The 21,909-nt window shown below is 43.0% G+C and overlaps 1 protein-coding gene across 1 annotated transcript in view; it reads right to left on the reverse strand.

Annotated features, from left to right (window-relative positions):
- COL9A3 (collagen type IX alpha 3 chain) overlaps positions 1 to 21,909 on the reverse strand; it is a 37,310-nt gene that overhangs the window by 12,306 nt on the left and 3,095 nt on the right. The window contains exons 3-21 of the mRNA XM_080558024.1: positions 18,649 to 18,684; positions 17,946 to 18,017; positions 17,109 to 17,162; positions 13,234 to 13,269; positions 11,893 to 11,916; positions 11,322 to 11,375; positions 10,603 to 10,656; positions 9,465 to 9,506; positions 8,005 to 8,061; positions 6,465 to 6,518; positions 5,946 to 5,999; positions 5,361 to 5,414; positions 4,556 to 4,609; positions 3,400 to 3,453; positions 2,531 to 2,584; positions 2,176 to 2,229; positions 1,457 to 1,510; positions 718 to 762; positions 213 to 266 (exon numbers count right to left, since the gene is read on the reverse strand). Of these exons, the coding sequence (XP_080414150.1) occupies positions 213 to 266; positions 718 to 762; positions 1,457 to 1,510; positions 2,176 to 2,229; positions 2,531 to 2,584; positions 3,400 to 3,453; positions 4,556 to 4,609; positions 5,361 to 5,414; positions 5,946 to 5,999; positions 6,465 to 6,518; positions 8,005 to 8,061; positions 9,465 to 9,506; positions 10,603 to 10,656; positions 11,322 to 11,375; positions 11,893 to 11,916; positions 13,234 to 13,269; positions 17,109 to 17,162; positions 17,946 to 18,017; positions 18,649 to 18,684 (960 nt within the window). The remainder of the gene's footprint in view (positions 1 to 212; positions 267 to 717; positions 763 to 1,456; positions 1,511 to 2,175; positions 2,230 to 2,530; positions 2,585 to 3,399; positions 3,454 to 4,555; positions 4,610 to 5,360; positions 5,415 to 5,945; positions 6,000 to 6,464; positions 6,519 to 8,004; positions 8,062 to 9,464; positions 9,507 to 10,602; positions 10,657 to 11,321; positions 11,376 to 11,892; positions 11,917 to 13,233; positions 13,270 to 17,108; positions 17,163 to 17,945; positions 18,018 to 18,648; positions 18,685 to 21,909) is intronic.

Genomic DNA, 21,909 nt, shown 5'->3' on the forward strand with positions numbered 1-21,909 from the left:
ACCGTGCGTGTTGGGTAGCTCCTTGCAAGCATAAAGCTGCCTGGGAGTGCTCATCACCATGGGTTTGCATGTGTTACAGGCAGCACAGCACCTATCTTATTACTAAAAGCTGTCTTTCTGCAGGGAAGCAGCATGTCAGCTCCAGCTTCACAGTTTGCTTTAAAACACACTCAGCCGAGCTCATGATAAATGTAAGTGATGGGGATACGTACAGGGATGCCTGGCTCTCCAGAGGGACCTGCCTCTCCCATCTCTCCAGGACTGCCCTGCAGAGGAGAAAGCAAACACTCCATTAGGGAATAGCTTCAGAGATTCATTTCTGTTCTACCTAAAGCAACAAGCCGGAAAACAGAGGAGGGAGTTAAAACGTGAGTCAGGAAACAAGAACAGCTTTAAGCTTTTACAGTTTCAGGACAAAGACGAGAAAAACTAAACAATGGACGTTTAAAGAACAGGTGACCAGTACATCCTGTCCTGGGACCAGTGACCAGGGAGGGCTGTCAGCTCCGGGACAGCGCAACCATACCCCTTCTTAGGCTGATGTGGGCCAGTGAGACAGGGATGCTCTTTGGGAGACACGTTTAGGGCGCCCCATTTAATTCATTGCTGTGTCACCTTTACGCAAGGTTCCTGGTATTCCTGTGAGCACTGATCCCCCTTGTTGTGACAGGCTAATGGCTTCCCCACCAGAACCCATCATTAGAGACATTCACTTACTAGTTCACCCTTTGAGCCTTTAATACCTGCTCTTCCAGGCAGTCCCTGAAACAAAAAAATGAAAGAAAAAATTTAAAAAGCAGTGTCAGAAGAAGTAAAGTTATTAAATTTGTTATTCTGGTCTGATTTGACACACAAGAAGCAATGTTTGCTTGAAGCAATGGAGGATTTACATTTCTGCAGCTTTCACCATGAAAATGATGCCTTCAATTTTCCTCTTGTTCACTGTCCTAGCTGCTCTACATACACAGCTCCTTGACAATTAGAGCAAAGAGGAGGAATATACAAATAAAACAACAGCAACAACATTCTCCACAGTGGAAACCTCCCTCTAGGGGTGTTCAAAATATTCTGCAAGAGAAAGAAAGGAATACTTTACCTCCGTTTAAATAGTTGAAAGATAAGAGACATTAAATATTTTGCCAATAAACACTAGTAAGTTAGGGACAGAGCTCAGCATACTTTCGAATCATGGTCGGTTGTGCCTCGGGTTTTTTCTCCCTGCTTAAGGGATGCACATCACTGGGATGTGAAAGAGAAAATCCCTTTCAGACTTAGATTTTAAGTTGGCCCAGAGTGGCCAGAAGTCATGGTATTACTGTATTACTATTTGGTGCTACTCCAGATGTTTTCCATCCTGTCTTGTACACTGCTCCTCATCTGTATGGTGGGGAAAGAGCATTTCCTCTTGGTTTAAGTGGGGCCTTTGAAAAGATGACCATCAAGGTGCCATACTCACAGGAAGTCCGTTTGGTCCCTTCTCTCCAGGAGCACCCATGCGAGCTGCATCACCCTGTGGATATCAAGAGGTTAGGAGGGACCCTCTGCTACTAGACAATGGTCTGACACAGGCAGGGGACACGTTCCCATACAGACATCTGTAATCTTCTCCCTCCCTGTACGTGCAGGATCAAGAGCCTGTTGTGTCTACAAGAGGAGGGCACCCACTGGACACAAAGGCTGTTGGGTGCTCAGAGCTCCCAGGTGTTTCCCAAGTCCCCTCGCAGCTCCCAGCCTCAATAATTCAAGAACTTTCATTCCTTGGCAGCACATGGTGTATGTTCCTGTGGGATCACCGTTCAAAAACCAGGCAACTAGTACCTGACAGCACTTTGTCTACAGGCAATTAAAATAAACAGATGCCTCTGTCGACAGCTCTGAAAGGCATCTCTGAAGGCCTAAAGTCAGCCAATAGGAACCACAAAGTATAGGGACAAAAGTGAGTTTAGATCATATGTTCGTGGCCCATATGTGCATCTTCTTTCTTTAGGGAATTTCCTTGGGATTAATTAATATAAGCAACTTCAGTCTTCTTCACTAGTTACACTGTTGGAAAACTCTCTAGAAGCAAAAGCTTTCCAGCAGCGCTCTTTCTTGACAAGCATCAGCAGCTTTGCAACTCACATGGGACAGTAACAGAAACTTTCCTGCACAGTGTGTAAGTAGGATTTTACAAACCTTCTCACCATCGAGTCCAGGAGCTCCATCCCGTCCATCCTTGCCAGGTATGCCCTGCAACCATATACAACGCAGGTTAAGGTTACAAGGCAAACACTGGTTTGCAAATCACATTCACAAAAAAAGAAGCTTTTGGCACTGGGTCCATCTCCAATTGTACTGGGAAATGGGGAAATTTTTCATTAAGAGCAGTGCACCTACAGCTTGTTCCTATCAGGATTATTCAGAAGATTACACAGACCCACAGAGCAAAACCTCCACAACAAAGGCTATGATCCAAGATTTCTCCTATCATGTTTTATCTTGTCATCTGCAGGCGAGACAGAGAGACTTTCATCTTGCTTAATTGACTTACGGGTTCTCCTATGAGTCCACGTGCCCCTGGGTTTCCTTTTGGTCCAGGTCTACCCTAGAAATCAACAATAAAGCCTGTGTTATCCAGGACACAACCCTTAAGAACAATCAGTAGACAAAGATAATACTCAAACTCTGCAGGGACATTTCATTCACTTTGCACAGGCTCCTGTCCTGTTCATATAGGTATGGCGATTCCCTCAGCACACACCAGAGAACTGACCCAGTGCTAGCTGCAGCATCTGGGAAAATTCTTGATTGTTTCTAGTGATGGAGATGTAAGATCTGATCTCTGTGCTCAAGGCTGTAAGAAGCGCTTAGGTATCTTACTGCTTAGGCATCTTCAGTAAGACTTAAATATCTCATTTCTGCAAGGAATACTTTCGTCTCTTTTACCCAAGCTGTGTTTGAGAGGAAATATCTAAGATTAAACATCAGCCAACTAAAAGAATAAATTAAAGCATCTTCTTTTTTGAAGAAAAATAACAATTAATTTTACAACTATAATACATGTAGGAATATTATTACCACTATTTAGTTTTTCCTATTCAAAATGCCCAAGGTACTTTAGAAGGATACATAAGAACTATTAGTCCGTGTTTACAGACAGGATTAGATAAAACATCAGAAAACAAAACACTGAAGCAAAACAATCTTCTAACTACAACTCCAGTTAGCCCCTGCCAACGTCATCTCCCTGCACCAGTCTCTCAGCCAATAACAAGTTTTCAAATTCTACCGTGCTTTAAGGACGGACACTGCAAAATGCTAGAAATAAAACAAGGAGGACAAGTCATAAGGAAGTGCCAGGCAGACTGCTTCGAATGCCACATCCAACACTTCAGCGGATGGATGTTTTACTGCACTTACAGTGTCACCTTTGGGTCCTCTGAATCCTTGAGGTCCTTTGTTTCCTTGGTCTCCCTAGGACAAAAGGGGAAAAGCCATCAAGCATCTTCATCACAGCGACAAAGACAAATGTTTCAAGAGTGTACATGATGAAGTTTTTTGTGCTGTTTGCTGGCATAAGCTGAAGAGTGATTGAACACATTCCCCTAGGAGCTCGGCTACACTTTCTCAGTTACACTCTGTAATTCCTGACACTCGGATGAATTGCAGTAAAGACTTGCAAGCAATCCCTCAGGGCAGAGACCATCTTCCCCTTCATTTACTAAAGCATTTTCTTTTACCAGAAATAGGGCAGGAGAAAAACTTTCTTGTTTGCTGCCTAGATCCTTCTTCTTGTAATTAAATGTTCAATGGACAGTAAGCACCTCATTTTCTTTTAGTTCAAATGAATTTCCTCCATAATTGCCAGGACTAGGGAATGGTCCCCAGGGGGTGGTACTGCCTTTGGGTCAATACAGATTGCAGTGTTGGCTGCTGTAAATAGGTGAAGGTGACTGGTGTGAAGTGGATGTCACATCATCCATGCTGGAGAGAAACCAAGCGGCAGGCCAGTGGAAAATGCTCTTGGGCCATATATCTGCAGCTGCAGCTCTGGTTTTATACTTGGGCACTCTAAGGAGGGTGCAGGGGTCTATCCACAGGTAAGTCTGCAGGTTCTGTGTTCTCCTATGCTTCCTCCCAGAGCTTTGCAAAAGGATGAGGACTGCATCTTTAATACACAACTGACTAATTCTGTCTGTAGCAAAAGTTCTTGCGAGCTGTGGGTACCTGGGCATGGACCAGGACCAAAGGGGGTAAATTCAGGATAATGCTTACTGATTCTTCCTCACCACTCTTCTTCAGCTGTTGATGCTCAAGGAAGAACAGTGAAGAACAGAGCAATGGAAATGTGGTGAACTTATTCTGGCAGAATTGGCATGGGGACAAGTGGAAAGACATCATGAAATCTGGGTCAGGTGAAATACTACTGCTTTAACTGGGGGGAAAAATGTGACAGCAATAATCTGATAGAATCGGTATATATCCCTCCTGTTCATTGGCAGCAAAGGGTTTGGTGCAGAAAGGATCAACTTTAGGCTTTGGTTATGGAAGGTGGGGCCACAAAGCAGATACATACAGCTTTCCCTGGAGGTCCTGGGATTCCAGGTGGCCCTCTGAAACCAATGTCACCCTGCAAAGAATAATACATCACTGTAACGCTGATGTTGGCAGAGGGTAAAGTAACAGTATCCCTACGTTATACTACAGTCTAAGAAAACACACAAAACCCTGCAAAGATGGCCCATATTTCTTGTAATACAGTCTTGCAAAAAGATCCCCCTCTGAACAAGCAGGTTTTTACTCTGGATCTCCCCACCATTATGTCTGCAATACACTGATATCATTCATGGCCTTGATATCTTGCTAACACACTTGTTCCTAAATAAATGCAAGACTTTATCAAACTCAAAACCATTCAGTCTCTAGGCCAATGGTCAAGGGAACCTGGCAAAAGCCCAGAACCATGATGAGACAGAGATTGACTCTGTTCTCATTGATGAGGCTTTCCATGTTCTGAAAATCTTTGCACGTCAGTTCTTTGGCTTCTGGTTGTAAAGAGAGAAAACAAAAAGTGAAACATTCATGATATATTTCTCATTTTTTGCAAGATTCTTTAGCATTGTCAGTTCTGCAAGGACAGAACATCGTCCTTGTCTGAATGTTTAAATCAATGCTGTGCCTGATCCTGTTAATTTTGCAGGTATGTAGACTCATTCTGCCTTTGGAAGGTTGTTCTGTTTAGTGGATGTGCAGGAAAGAGACTGAACTTTGCATCTCTACAAGTTCCCCAACAATCTTCATTAAGGACAAATAGACACCTGCCATCTGGACAGGACAAATTGGTGGTGGAGGGAGAGAAATCAGAAGAAAGTTTTTCTTACCCTGTCGCCAGCTGGACCCATTGGACCAGGGAGGCCTCTTAGTCCTCTTGGGCCCTAATTAAGAAAACAAATCTGTTAAAACCTAATCACTGTTAAAACACAACATGGTGGAACAGAATGATACAGCAACTCATCAACCCACAAACCTTAAGACACACTGAGGTATAGCAGAAAGCTCAGCTTTCTGATGCACAGACAAGACCTTTCCCTCTTCACTGATGATCTTGGAGCAAGTGACACTGTGGAGATACTCCATGTGGACATGCTTTCAGCGTGCATGCTCTCTCCAGCCCACTTGCCAGACTGTCAAGCCATCCCAGAGCTCGGCCTCAGACCCAACCAAAAGTGTCCAGGACTCTACCAGAGTACCAAGACAGCGGCTATTGTTCAGATGTTTTATCCAAGGTGAGGTGCTAAAAGCAAGACCTGAATTAAAGCTCAGTGAATCTACTACGATTTTACTTTTTCACCAGCATCTGTTTTTATGGAGAGGCAAGAGCTGTTTGTGCAATGCAAAATGATCATAGGCAGTGTTCAGTTTCACAGCAAAAACATCATGGGAACCACCCTGAAAGTAGGTGTTACCTGCAGGCCAACACTGCCAGGAATGCCTGGAGGACCTGGCGGGCCAGGGTTGCCCTGCGAGAGAAAAATTAATTAGACAAGAAGAGAAAGAGCACCAGCCTGCCAACACGAAGCCAGGTACCTTCCCATCTTATTTCTTGAGCTCCCTCCCACCCAGATTTCTGCATCATTTTTTTTCTTCTACATGGTATGCAATTTCTTCTACTTGCAAGAACACTTGATCAGTCAGGAATTTACCTGAGTGATTAATGCAGGGCTTTTTCCTGAGCTGACACCCCTGCATATGAAACAATAGGAGTTAACTTGTTGAACTGATCTTAACATTATTATTATGGGGAATGTTCTTGAAGTATTAGCACACAGACATACATGCAAAGCAATGGAAGCAAGTACATTTTAGTCACAGCTTCCCTTTGCTGTTCAGCCAATTGCCTTACATCTCCGTGTCTTCTGAAAAAAACATTTGGTATGGTGCTTTTAAAGAGAAAAGTTCCCCCCACCCCTTAGATTGAAGTTTACCTTCTCTCCTTCTTTTCCTATTTCACCAGGTTCTCCTTTGTGACCAGTGTGTCCCTAGAAATAAGAGCTCAGATTATCCACGTGCCAGTACAGTCTTCTTTCAAAATTTAGATTTTGTTAGATAACTGCAAGACCTAAACCCACGTAACAAAAAGGACTAGGAAAATAATCTATAACGTACTGTAAAATGTGTGAATCAAGATCAATTCTAGCCATGCACCATTTCAGTTGGTCCTTTTAAATATCATTGTGTCAGAATTTATCTGTTTTCAGAAAATACCCAGATTTGGTTTTCAAGAGTAGATGCTCTGAGAGTAGGCTAAGTCTCTGGATGCAATCCTCAATCACAGGTCAGCCACCAGAACCCAGTTTCTATCACTTTTGAAAATGGGGCTGAGACATTTCTGAAAATCACGCTCTGCATCTTTAGCCTCTCTTTTTGTTAAAGTCATCTTTAATCTTGGCATCATTAGGCTTGCAATGAAATCCACGTCCCACTGAAATCTTTTATATAAGCCCAGATTCAATTTGCTTCTTGGCTCCCTTCCTATTATTGTTGGGAGAGACCCAGACTTAATTTCAGCCACAGTGGATGTTATTCCTCACCGTGCAGGAGGTCCTGTGCATCATTTGCATCATAATTGGAGAGTTTCACAGTTTTTTTCCATTTCATAAGCTATGAATTCTGAATAGTTATACTCTACATGTTGTGTGCTTCTAATGAATTCTATGACTCAACCAAGAGGCCAAACAGACCTTCAAAAGCTCAGTTCATGGGGAATTGAGAGTAAGTCCCAGGTGTTCCAACTACTGCTAAAACCCGATAAAAAACCCTAGTAACTACTACTTCAGCTGGAGTGTATCTACTGTACAGAATTCATAGGAATCATGGCACGGGGTAAGAGAAGGAGAGGTTTAAGTGCTGAGTGAGGTTTCCTGAGGGCTAGAATTTATGTACCGGAATCAAACAACAAACAAAAAGCTGACTGGTGCTATGCTGCGTATAAAATGACGATTAAGTTTTACTTGATCATGTAAGTTATATCTTGCTACGGTAAATTTAATTTTTAGGAATGAATGGCAGTAGTCTAAATCAGTAGTCAAAACCTGCATCTAACAAAGGCTTGCAGTCCTGCAGCGGATGGAGCCACAAAACAACTCGTCCTGTAAGCACATGCAGGTACTTCAAGGATGTAAAGCCTCTTGCTGCGGTTGAAGGGAGAGCACTCACAAACTTGTTGGGCCTCGGCACTTTGCAGGATTTATTTCGGTGGCAGAGCAGCTATTGTTATGAGTGGGGGAACAGCATGCGAAGAGGGCAGGATCAGCCTCCCCCCATCCTCCTCTTGCTTCACACTTGGCTGCTTTAGGGGTTTTCTGCTTTGACACCATAAACCCAGGCAAATGCATGGCTGGTTTGGAGAGGTGTGGAGACTACAGGAGACATGTACAGCACATAAAATAATTTTATCTCAGGGGATCATGGGGACATTTATTTTGGGAGGTAGACCCTTGTATCTGCAGATGGCATTTTTCTTACCTTGAACCCTGGCATTCCTGGAGGACCTGGAGGACCCGGTGGGCACAGAGCTGGGCACTGCAAGAAACAGAAGCACTCTGGTTTATCAAATATACACAGTGCATCCACGGAAGCTGGTTTTGTTACTAAGAAGAGGGGAAAAGGCCATGTCTGGAAACAAATGTTAGTGGGTTTTGGTTCTAAATCCACTAATTCATTCATAGCATAACATTCACTGGCATTTCCCTATGGTAAGGGGATCCTAAACAGGTCCTCAGGCCCCTAGTAACCCACAAAATAATGATTTATGCTTGGTCGGCTTCACTTTGAGCATGCTTGCATGGACTGTGAGAAATTCTGAAGGCTGATAGGTGTCCACAGGCCAAAAAATCTCCAGTAAAGCTGGATAGGTACCTTGCAAATCATCAGGAACATATTTAATTCTGTGCACCCGTTGACCCCTATTGATTTCCATGAGGCAACTCACCTAACTGAAACAGGGGCAAGCATTAGAGCATATCAGAAGGGAACCTATAGAAAATTAACCCAAATACCAATATACTGGTATCTGCAGATGTCTAGGGCTGTTTGGGTCCCTGGTGTGAACTCTAATTTAACTAGGAACAAATCAGAACATGCAAGGAAATTTAATGGGGGTTCCAAAGGCCACACTCTAAAAACTGTATAAATAGGGCACAAGATTTTCTTCTGCACCTTTTCTTTCATTTGTTTATTTTTTTTTCTTCTAATAAAACTTCAGGCTACATGTCTGTAGCAAGAATTTAATTTTCTAGTATATTCCACAGGGTAACATAAATTAAAATTGCAGAAGTGGTATCCTTTTCTATTAACTTCCATGTGACTTGCCATAAGGTAGCCTAAACCGACTCTGAGTTTTTTTGGGGCACGCCAATTAGAAAACCAAAGATGCTGTCACAACAACAGCTGCGAAATCTGGAAATGTCACTTCCATCGTTCATGGACTTAACGCTCCTTTCTTTTCCCTTGGAAGAAAGGAATCAAGACATTCTCATAAGGAAGGAAGTCTAAACAAAGCATATGCCCACAGGAACCCAGTGCCACCATCCATGGAAATAAACAGTGCCACACGCATGACCTTTTCTCTTGCAAAGCAGGATTGGAAACAGATGCGTGAAAAGCTGTTGTCACTTGCCAACTGCTAAACTCGTTTTGTAGATGCAGAATGTACGCAAAACCTGCACTTTAGGAAGCAAACCGGAAAGCAAAGATCAAGCAAAAAATCAGCACTACCATGTCTACCTCCTTGAAAGGACATTTCAGTCTTGCAAACGCCTACTCATGCGACACTTATGCATCCTGCGATATGGCAGTTTAGATCCTTGTCTGCAGGGCTGAATGGTGCACGTTAAGTGCTCTGACCTCCACCCAAATGTGTCAATGAAAAGCCACATCAGGGACTATAACAAAAATATTCTCATGCTACATAAAGAAAAACCTACCTGGATGTCCCCACCGCCATCAGGAAAGATGCCTGGAAGACCCTGAAATTCATAAAATGTGGTCTTTTAAATACATCTAGACAACCACAAGGAAGAAATATTATTTTTAGAAAATGCAGTTTGCAAACCTAGATCAGCACAAGGCAGATACCTAGCCACATGTTGTAAAATGCAGTCCCAGAATACAGAGTGTTATGAGCTGCACCAGTCCTCAAAATGGACACGTCAGACATGAACATGCACTGGAAATGCACAGCTGAGCTTGGGAAAAGATCTTTGAGCCTTATGCCAACAATTTGAGGAGAGCAGCTGTGCCTGGCCCTCCTCTGGATCTGGGGGAAAGCCCTCCTGATCCTATTTGGCCCTCCAAAGAAACTCCTGGAAAACCAAAACAGAGATTTGCTGTTTTCCAGACCCCTTGCTGGCACTACAAGAACACACGCCTACAATACAGGCTCCTGGTGGAGTCTGTGCCTGTAGCAGGGGCTCCCAGACAGGGATGTGTCAGGCACACAAGTTACCTCCAAGGGACATGCAAGCAACAAGTATGTCCCTGCTTGACCTCTGAGGGATACGGGAAACTAGGCTGCAAATGCTGCCCAGATGGCTGAATGTCTGTCCAGAGCCCAGCATCGTTAGCACAGTGGGACTACACAATACCAATCTAGGATAGCAATTTACAAGCTAACTACATGTAGATACTACTAAACTGGCAGATACATGACCTTTTAAGAGTGTGGAATAGGTCACTACATTAGATGTGGTCCCAGGACCTGATATTTTGAGAGGAGGGAAGGATAAATTCCGTATTGATTCAAGCAACCATATAAATTTTACTTGAGAAAACAAAAAAGCCACCCTGTGATCTCTCTATGTCATAAAGCCTGGACATCAGTGGGTTCCTCCACCCCTTACAGAACAAATAATACACAGGAGATAATCCACACACCAAAGTGCAGCCAGTGAGAAGTCACTGCTCTCCTTGAGGCTCAGTGTTTAAAGACTGCTGAAACTTAGCCCGGAGAGGGAGTGCTCATGGCAATTTCAGCAAATGAAACACGCACTTGCTGGCAGCAAGATGAAAATTTCGGATTCCCCATGGGAAGTTTCTCATATTTATTTACAAGTCTCAACTTACGGGAGGTCCGGGTGGTCCAGGAGGCCCTGGGAATCCTGGCAGACCATAAGGTCCCTAAAAAAAGAGAAAAAGAGAAAGAATTTATTTTCTTAAACATTTAGATGAAAATGTGAAAGAAGAGGAAGGATAGCTACCAAATACCATTGCACATTTGTGAATGTGAGGCAAGATATTTCTATTGGACTACATTGCACCCTTCGGTCTGCAGAGGCTTCCACAGCCGTGAAGAGAATAGCAGATGCAAGCATAGGGAGTAGGATGGAAGAACATATTGTGTACCTACATCCCAGCTTCTACTGTCTCTGTACCTCTCCAGTGGAGCTGTGAGCATACAAAAATGATGGTATGCTTCTGCAGAATGGGCTCCCTCAGACCAGACCCACTCTGCTCAATAGCTTCTTACTGAGGACGCTGAATGCACACGCCAGTGGTGACTGACCTCTGTTCTCATGACATTGGCTGCTCTTTTGTTGTTACTCATCGCTGATAAAAGAAGACAGGGCTGCAAGCAGCTGCGTGTCTTTGGCACGGCACTGGTTGACTGGAGTGACACTGCACAGGCTCGTACAAGGAATAGCATCGCCCGTGGGCATACACAGAGCTTGCAATGCCTCATGCTTCATGCTTCCAGAACAGCGAAAGAAACCCGAAATGAACCTTATTCCTCTGTGTTTGCGGTATGTTCAGTGAACGGGGATCAAATGGTAGGAGAAACTCACGGGAGGACCCCGAAATCCATTTCCACCTGGAAGCCCACTGGGTCCTGGAGGCCCCTGTTGAACAGAGAAAAAAGCCTTACAACCTTGGTGACCTCACAGCTGCCAAAGCCCAGCAAACAGTCTGGCTGTATTCATTTTTCTAATCCCCCAGAGGAGCCCACACCCAGACAACTGGTTTGCCAATGCACATCTTTCTTTTTGCTCCACCTTTCCATGGGGCATGCTATTGTCATTGCCATGCGTTGACAGCATCTATCCCCACTGACTCACAGCAGCTCTGAGCCACCCTAGCAGAACAAAAGCTGCTCCAGAAAAGGCCACTTCCAGCAATCACAAGGCTGCTCTGCCTTGAATTAACATCAGTGGCCAGCTGCCTTGAGGTTAAGGTACACATACCAAGTCCACAAGGCTGGCAACATGCACAACTTCATATACTGCTGCCCAGCACAAGAAAGGAACCCAAGACTTGGGATGGGTTTGTAACATTCATATTAAAAAAAAAATCAGAGTATCCAATAAAGCTAGTATAGTAATTTAAATCTCTTTTTTGAAAAATAGACTCATTACTTACTGGAGGTCCTGGTAGTCCTTTGCCCTGGAAAGGATATTTGAAACAGTAAAAGATCACTTAGAAACTGAACATATGGGAAGAAGACCAGCATCTGAGAAAGTGCTTCTTAATTTTTTTTTCCTTTCAGATTTCATAGTGCTCTCCTGCCCCCCAGTTATTGTAATTTGCAATCAGAGCATAGCTAAAGTCTAAATGTATCCTTTTGTTACCTCTAATAATTTGTATTCCCTTTACATCCTTGTTACCTATGAGACATCTATAAAGAAAGCCACATACGGTGACATGATAGTGGGACTCAGACATTTCTGAGGATAGCATTCTAGTTCATTTATCTGCTTTCCCTGTTTTCATGCATTTTTTTTGTTTCCGGAGACGTCATCTCAACTGACACCCGCCAGAAGTCCTGCAATGCAAGATCTATGTGTGGTGACAAGGAAGAGGGCTACTGAGTCGGTCGTGGCCATCTAACAAAACAGATGCCTGGACGTGTTGTGCCACCACACCGGTGAAGGACTTGTGAGGCTTTCCCTCCTGCTCTGTTCCTGTGCCTGGAGAGCACATTTACATTAGTAAGAAACACGATGTGGTAACATCTGCTCATGGCAGCAGAGGAATGTGAGTATTTGAATCAGAATAGCAAGCTCTGCAATTGAGCTCAGCTTCATGAAGAAACAGGGCTGTTAATAATTGTTGGAGAAGACTGTTAGCTTGTTTAGCATTAATTGAAGATCTTTTTAGATGCAACACTAAAAAAAGATTTATCAGAGCAGTTGTATTCAGAAATCCTTAGGCTTGATGTTGAATGTGGATATTCAGTCATCGTTTGATTTGATGGAAAGTATTTAAGTGGGGCTTTCTTTACAGAGACATCCATTCTGGTCATTATGAACCTAGCATGATTCTTCTATTATTCCATCAATACAGACATCAAAGACTAAATGTGACTTGCCAATAGCTAATGAGATGTTTAACAAAGCAACATGGATTTCAAAATGAGCATAGAATGACTAGTAATATCTGTGCAGCCAAATAGCTTAATACACAAAACAGTCTATTCCTTTTTCTTACACAGCACAAAAGACGTCTTCTAATAGAAGGAAGGTTTGATATGCGAGTCTTTATCCCAAGCTAGGTTGCTTTGTAACATCTCAGAGACTAAGAGCAGGCCCTGTGTTACCAGAGCAGCTCAAGCATACATATTTAAATACTTAAACAATATTTTCACTCATTCAGGTTTTGATCTCTTTGTTTGGGATACAAGGCTTCCCATATTCTCTCGGTGCAGGTTCAGGCATGGTCCCACACACCACCTCTACATATGCAGTTCCAGGAGTTACTTACAGCTTGTCCAGGCGGCCCGGCAGGTCCTAATGCACCCTACAGGAATAAAACAACAGACTGCAAATTAGCAGGTCAATCAGAAATAAAACCCAAACTTCCATTTGATAAGACACCAGTGCCTGCTCTGCTTGCCAATACTCTCTGCTTGGAAACTCCAGCAGTGTTTTAGAGAAACAGTACACAACTGGAGATGCTCAGCTGCATTAAATAATATAAGGACAGAAACTTTTGGATAATGATTCTGTCATTCCCAATTAATTACTCGATGGAACAACATTGTAAGATAGTAGGGATGGATGCTCCAAACTGGCCCCAACAACTTGCTTTGCTATTTGCAGGATGAGAGAGAATAGGGGTTAAAACATGAGCTGCTCCTAAAAGACTAAACAGACACCTCTGCAAGTCGCAGCAGGCCTCAGATGAGCCTCCATGAATATCTAAACATTCATAAACTGAATTTAATTAATTGGAAATATTCCCATTCACAGTACTTTCATGATGTAGATACAGTGACTGAATTATCTGGAATTATTTGCAAGATTTGATTTGTTCTAGTGAATTTTATTAATTCATACATTTCCCCTCAGTCTTGGCAGCTTCTGCCTTTTCACTAGTTTCCTTGGCAAATCTCAAATCTCTTTTCCCATTTGCATTCTTCCTCTTTAGCTTGACTAGAGTTTGGTGATATTAAGTCTTAGACCAGAATTAAGTAATTCTTGAAATTGCTAAATTCCTGCTTAACTAAAGACAATAAGACAGCCAGAACTCCTTAATCCCTTTGGTGCACCACAAAGCCTTCCTCAGCCTCTCACCTGCTGGATTGACCAAATCTGTTTTCCAAAAGTTCTCAAAATGCTCTACCAAAAACATCCTGAGAACAATTTCCTGAGCTGGAAATAAACCGTATCTATCCCTAGGGCCACAAGAGCAAGGCAGATGGGCAGAGCTGGAAAGTATCCCGACACACTGTCGATTCCAGTGATGACTCCGGCCCTTTCCTAATGTTGTGCACACCAAATGAGATTAGAAACGTTTTCCCTTGTTAAGTCTAAAGAGAAAGATACCGAGGACCCAACTGCCTCATTAAGAATAGTCTCGTGGGGAAAGAACGATAATCCAATAAAAATCAACTCTGTTAAAAATGTCAGCTCATTCATTTTTCTCACTGCAAGTTACTCTGGTTTTCTTCCAGTCACTTTTATCTTTAGGCTGAAGTCTTTATAACTACTGATGCCTACGGGACACGCTGAGACCTCTTCCTGTAAAAACACAGAATTCCCAGCACCTACTGGTTTACACCCTAATCCTGCACTCCCCACCCCAAAACAGCTGCATTACTCCCTTTTGCTTTGGCCCACGTGCCAAAAGGTTGGCAGTGTACCCAAAGTGCCAAGTGTTGGCACTTTGCTCTCCTTAATTTTGATATTTTTAGGTTGTAGGGTGGAACATTCAGCAGTGAAAAGTTTTGGTGCAATAACAGATCACTGCGTCCCTGAGCAAGCTGATGTGACTCCATTAAATTTAAATGAGAAACTCTAATTTACACCTCTGTTTTAATAACAGTCTGACTCAACTCATTCTCCTGATAACAATGTTCTTTCTCTTTTGATTAGAAAACAATCTTACCATAATTTTCCACTTTAATATGTTTTATGAATATACAACTATTGAGCACAGGAAATACTTGATTAATATGGCATTACGAATTCATAAATAAATATGAGTAATTATGTGATTCTAGAGCACCAGCACTGTCAATTGCTTAGAAAACCACTGATTTGTTGATGTTTTCCTCATTGCACTTAGTGTAAAGCATCAAACTTCAAAATGGCTTTTGAAAACTTTCCAATGAAAGCCATCAGGGTCTAGCAGTGAGGTTAAAACCCAGCTCATTCAAACAAAACAAAACACGAAAAAAACAAATAGGCCTGATCTGATCAGTCTGTAAACAGCACCATGAGAAAAGCTAATGCATGCTGTGAACGACAGGAATATTAAAGATAAAAGCCATTTTGTTATGCCAGCTGCACAATACTTTGTCCCTGGACAGATATGAATCATTGCTGGACTGAAACGTGGTATGCAAAGGAAAGGAAATGTTTAGCAATAATGTATTACTAAAAACTGTCTTCTAGGAGCCCACTTCCATATGCCAAACACCTTCTGTCCCCTTCTGTCTCCAACTCAGAAATACATACTTATTCAGAAGAAGTCATAGTGTTAAGTGTGAATTCAATCCCACAACAGTCAGTAGACACCTGCTTATTTCAGCAATTCCTGCAAGACCTAAATATGTTCTTAAACTTGGGCAGAAGAAAGTCATTCAGAATAATGATTCTGCCCTTTTAGGGTGCTAGAGCTTTTAGAGCTTCTTTTCTTTTTCCAGGCTTTTATTAGACCAATTAAAACAATTTTCCAGATGGACCATTGACCTTGAAAAGCTCCCATAAATGACAAGTCCCAAATTTGCCCCATGCTGACAGATTGAGTTACAGGACAAGGGAAAGCATGTCAAATCAGAGCACATAGTTACATTAACTCTGTGTGCTAAAGCAGCGTTTGTGTGCTTTCACTAAATAGCTGAAGAGGAAGTTCTTGTGCCCAGAAATTATCTGCTTCATTACCCTGCAAACTAGGAGTTTGTGTGCTAAAGTGGGCATGGGCAGTTATTACCACCGAACATGAAACAAGGGCACAAAACTCCTCAGTTTTGTGTGTGGTCCCGAATCATTCTGTTTCAAAAATCAAAGATCAGTTCCCAGAAGATACTGGACTCTTGCCACAGGCAGTCTGAGGTGTCGGGATTTGGCAGCCCTGGATCTCTGGGAGGAAAGGTGGGCCTAAGGAGAAGTGCAGGAGATGGGTTTCAGCGCAGTGCTGACGGGTGGAGGCTCAGAGCTGTGACCAAGACGTTTGGGTTTGATTTCCCCAGTGGCCAAGCAAACAGCCTTGCACATGGGAAAGGAAGCAGAGTGTATCAAAGATACGTGGCTCTACCACTCGTTTCTTCAACTAAATAAGACAATTTTATAGTTTTAAACTTTGGGTGACTCCCCTGGGGAAAAAAATAGATGATTGTCAGCCCATCGCTACAGCCCCAAGTTCAAGAGGATGGTGGACCAGCTCTGGATGCAACCCTCATCTCTCTGCACTGGGAGACAAGCAGATAGCCATGCTGGATAACACCTGGGCTGAATGGCTCACTTCTGTTTTGTTCTTATTGTCATAATGGAGGCCTAAGTGTCTTCCTTGTAATGTCCCGTTGTAGGTGATCTGAAGGACATCTTTAGCATCTCAGGCAGTCAGTTTGTCTCTGGGGTGTCCCCTCAGCAGAGCTGTAATGTGCAGGAAGCAAGCAAAACCTCTTCTTGCTATGCTGGCTAGGGAAGTCTGTGCCAAAGCAACTAATAATGCCAACCATACGGACAGCCCCAGAATTAATGAAAGGTAAAAGTTTAAACAGTAACACACAGCAGCAGTAACTATAATCATAACAGAGCTGCATACTCAGAATGAAAATAAAGGCCAGAATAGCTTCACTTTGATAAACTTCTTAATTAAGTCTATTGACTGCTTCAAGGAACTTTTTAGATGCTCAAAATACTACAAGAGCTGTTCTGCATTAGTATTCCCACCGAGGCTATCCAAGCACATTCAAACCCATGTGAAAGAAAGATGGCTATCATGCCCTGCCTAGAGAAAAGCCATCTGGGGCTTCATTTCAAGGGTCCAAGCATTCTGCGAGGGTTTACAGATAAACAAGCCACTGTCATCAACACTCAAAAGTCACCAATTCACAAAGGAATTAGAAGTCATCAACACAGGCAATGACAATGTTTCATTTAAAGGGACTTGAGATCTACTGTGGTACTCACACGGTCTCCCGGAGGCCCATTTGGGCCAGGTGGGCCATCGGTTCCTGTTAAACCCTGTGGAAATGAAAGAAAATGTCAAGGTGGAGAAGCACAGTGATAAGAGCTGTAGCAAATCCCTGTCACTATCACAAATCACCCATATGCCAAGCTCTCAGCAAAGCCTAACCACTTTATTTCTCTCTGTAATTAAGCACAAGGGAGAGGACTAGAAGCCAATTATCTGTACTTTTCCCTACGCATTTTAAGTGTGGATCAACACTACGAAGTGCTCTTGTTACTGGAGTTTATTGAGCTGTTGTCCTTCAGCTTAGCCATGGAAACTGCCTAAATGCTTCCTCCCAGCCAGAAGTAAAAGAAAGTGTACTAAAACCTCACCCATAGTCAGTTACCATTGCAGTGAGTTGGTAAGCTGTGAAAATTTCACTGTGTGCAGTCACCTGTCCAGATTTTTAGGGAAAAACCCAGGGCAGTGACCAGCAGACCTCAAAGCGATAAGCAAGACTGGATTTCTAAAATCAGGCTCAGTGATTTTACTCCAGAAATGCCATCAAAAACCCATATTTCTACAGAACAGCCCAGTGCACCTCTGAAGAACTCCAATATTTCATTGTAACAGTGCCATCCTAGCAGTTATATATCTCTAAATTGTTTTCGTGCTACTTATTTCAATCTAGAGACGCTTTCAACTCTTAACATTTCTCCTGATACATAAGATATGTAGACCTAGTACCCACTTTGCTTCTCCAGTAGACACAGAGGAAGTTGACGAGACACTTTAGGACAACATCTGTGCCTATATGAAATATTTACACTAAGAGAAGATGACAAAATACTCACATCTACTCCAGGAAGGCCAGGCAACCCAGCTTCACCAGCTGCTCCAGGCTTTCCTGGTGCACCCTTTGGCCCCTGAATCAGAGAACAGGCAATTCTTATATCATAGCAACAGAAAGGTAGCATATATTGGTAAAGATTACAATATGGAAGTTCATTTATTCACGTCTTAATCTTACACCAAATAACATAGAAAAATTTCTCCAGAGAGGTGAAACTTGTCATGAATCTATATCCATATCCTAAATGCATTTCAGTGCTTTGGCTCAGGTCTCTGCAACCCTATTAATCATTTACACATACAGTTGTCCTTAAGCTGTTCATAGTAGAGAGGTAGAAAGGGATGGGATACAGGGCGCAAAGCAAAGAGCTGTGGCGCATGGCAGACCTTTCAGCATCACTCGACAGATCGAGGAGCTAAAGCAGATTCAAAACGATGCCAAAAATAACCACACATATACGGCTAGGCACCAGTTTTTGTTACACTGGTGATGAGTGAGCTTTATTTCAGGCACATCCTCCTCTAGCAATGAAGCAGGAGAATGTGCTTGTCCTCAGGACCAGTGCTGAGTACCTCTGCTCCTATGCATCCCTTATGGAAATTCTGCTGCAGCTGAAGAGGAAAGCAAACCACTAAGTCTTAACTCTTGTGCGGTACTACTCCTTAAAAGGATGAATGAGATGATATCAACCAGATAATACTTACTGGTGGGCCTGGCAAACCAGGAGGGCCCGGCTCGCCCTAAACAAAAGAGAAAAGACGTCATTATTAGCAATGAACCTCTCCTTTCTGATGACTTCTTGCAACTGTGGTGCTCCCAACTGTACACAATCTCTCCCTTCATGCCTGCTCCAACCTTTACCACACTCAGTGTGATAAAGGTGATGTTCTGGACCCTGTCACCTCCTAGAGCAGGATGAACCTGGATAGCCTTTTCCACATCTACAATAGCAGATTAGTGAGACCCACATCCCCAGCTACTAACCGAGCCAGGCTAGAAATAACACCACCCCCACTGGGGGGCTGATAATTAGAAGTTAAAAGGCAGTAAGCAAAGTCGTGGAATTTATAGCAGGTTTCTGCATTTACTGTGTTGGCAGCTGTGAAGTCTGTGGGCTCTCCACAAGACTGGCTGCCTTGATTTGCTCAGGCAAGGATTTACTCACGGCGTTGGTAACTGATCAATGCTCAGACCAGAGGGCCACCGCACAGAGGGAATGTTGTCCTCCGGCTTGATGAAGAAACTCTTTTGCTGTCCATTACCCACAGGCTTTCCATAAATAGCTATCATGATCGTAGGTTGGGAAGGTGCCTTGCCAAGGAAATGAAAGGAGCATTTCTTTTGCAATGAACGGTTTGTAACGGCAGCTAGAAATGGCAGCATAGGTGGTTCGCCCCCTCCTTCACCACGTTACATTTCCAGCCCTTTGCATTTTTCCTCGCTGATGTGATGGCAATCCATACAGTGAGGTCACAGCATTAGCAAATGCTGTTTGGGACCATCTTAAACCTTGATCCTGCCATCGTGGACCCCTGCAGTACTCGGCAGGAGCCCCAGAACTTCAGTCAAATGAATCAAAAGCCTAATAAGTGTTTATACCCCAAATGCCACATCACTGGGAATTAGAGGCAAAGACTGTCAGCAAAAGGAAGCGTTCCCCTGGGTGCTTGGGAAGGAAGTTTACTCTTTCTTAGCAAGTTTGTATAAAGTCAAGCCAGGAGATGAAAATTGGAAAAAAATAAAGCTTGATTTTTCAAAAGTGACAATTGCTTATTAGCAATTTGGAGAATTACATTCTCAGAAATAATTCACAGGAACTCGTCGCTAATTCTTTTGATCACAACAAGCTGTTTCTATTCTTGGGAGGGAGAGATTTTGCTTGTGAAGCATGTTAAAGGTTATAATTATAAAAGATTTCATGTTGCAGCTCCTACCGAAAGGCAGGAACGAAAGCAGCAGCTTCTAGAAATTGTTCTTATGGGGTTCATCCACGGTTTGTTCAGAGAGCTCCTGAATAATTCAGCTGTGTGTTATGCACCACTTAACGGCTCAAGGCCCATGGTAAGGGACTGCTGAGCACCTCAGCAGCATTTATCAATCTCAAAGACCATTCAGTGACTCTTCCCACACAGCATTCATCCAAAGCCATCTGTGAAGACAATCCAGCTGGAGTGGCTTACAGAATTTAGAAAATTTGCATTGATAAGATCCAGAAGAGTTCTGACTCTTAAAAAAAAAAAAAAAAAAAAAGCTCACCACTACTGGTTTCATTCTTTGCAGTGGTAGAATTGACGTTACTGCTTGGGCTCCACTTGTTCCTCTCCATTCAGCGCTGGATTATATATGGTGTAGTTTTTTGGAAGGTACTGCCACAAAAACAGTATCCCTCAAAGAAGAAGGCTGCCTGAATGTGCTCGACGCTAGCCACAACTCTGAATCTCTTCTCCTGTGTAATTCCTTACAGGTCTAAATGTCTGACAGAACTGCAGAAACTGTCCCTGAACAGCTCACACCAACAGGGCACCTGAACTGACCTACCTCTGTAGGAGGGATGTAGTTTGGGTCTGTTCAAATGGCAGACCATTCCCATGGAGTCCAAAATCTGAGTCTTAAATACTTTACTCAGCAGTTTGATTTATTAGGAGTAGGTTCTTCACAATAATTAGGTGTTTGATCCTTTCCCACAGAGAGCTTTCCAAAGCTTTAGCAGTGGATAAAAAGGTGTAGATTCACGTTACCAACATTTCCCTGGGTTCCTGTTTCCAAAAGCAGTCAGAAGTAATATTGATGCAGTTCCACAATAAGATGTAAATATTCTATAGAAAAGAGCAGCTGAACAACACAGTCATGGGGATTTGTCTCTTTCCAACTGCTGTTACCTAGAAGTTGGTCACAACCTGAAGTCTGAAGGGCTTCATCCCTCCCATTATTCATCTTTTTCCCTCGGTATACAAAACCAGCCACCCTGTCCTGAAGTCCGCTGGCCACACTGATGTCCTGCTGCAGTGACTCCACAGGCTCCCTGCAGCTAATGGGAACATGAATCCTTTGCCCTCCTCCGGGGTGTCCCCTTAGGCTTTTTATCATGAAAAACAGTGGAGAGAAACTGTTGAGGTACCACATCTGAACTACTACAAAACCAGAGTGAGATTTTCAGAAAAAATATCTCCTTTAGTTGAAAGGACACTTCAGAGGGAATAGCTGCAAATCAGCGGTTTTCCCTTCAGCCCAGCCTTGCTCACACAGCCCCCATGAAAGCTCACCACTGCAGACAAAAAAGCTCCTTGTTCACCATTTACCGGGGAGCTAATATATCTTTTTTACCTTCTTATCCAAAAGAAAATGACCTGCATGGAATGAATAGAATTTTTCAAGGCTGCCTAAAGGCCCAAGTACAAGAAACTTATTTTGGATGAACTTTTAAAAAAACAAACTCTGCTGTAGTCCATAAGCAGCTTATGGAGACGAGCGCTACTCAAACTGAATAACAAGACGGAAATCTGGTCTTTTGTAACTGATATGTTGAAGATTCATCTGATGCCCTTATCCATTGCCAGCTACAGAACACAATACAGTTCTTCTCCAACAGATGCACAGAACCTCTATGGAAAAATCAATTAAAAGTAACAAGCCAAGGCTTTTTTTTTTCCTCCAGTAACTCCTGTGGTACAGTCTTCTACCTATGCAGGTCATTATCATCTAAGGAACTGCCTGCTGAAATAAAAGTTTCATTTGCTGTTTGGGCCACTAAAGGCAACTCATATCTGGAAACACGAGAGTCAGATTCTGACCTCTCGAATGTCAACATAAATTAGCCACAGCCACACTGACACTGCTGAAATAAAACCAATACAAGTAAGAGCAGTGCCCGTATTAAGAGTTTCTTCAGGCTCTCCAGAAATATGGTCACTCTGAAATATCACATAAACCTCTCTCAGAACTACAGAACGTGCAGTAACACTGGT

This window comes from Anser brachyrhynchus (assembly GCF_964034855.1).
Source record: "Anser brachyrhynchus genome assembly, chromosome: 16".
NCBI lineage: Eukaryota > Metazoa > Chordata > Aves > Anseriformes > Anatidae > Anser > Anser brachyrhynchus.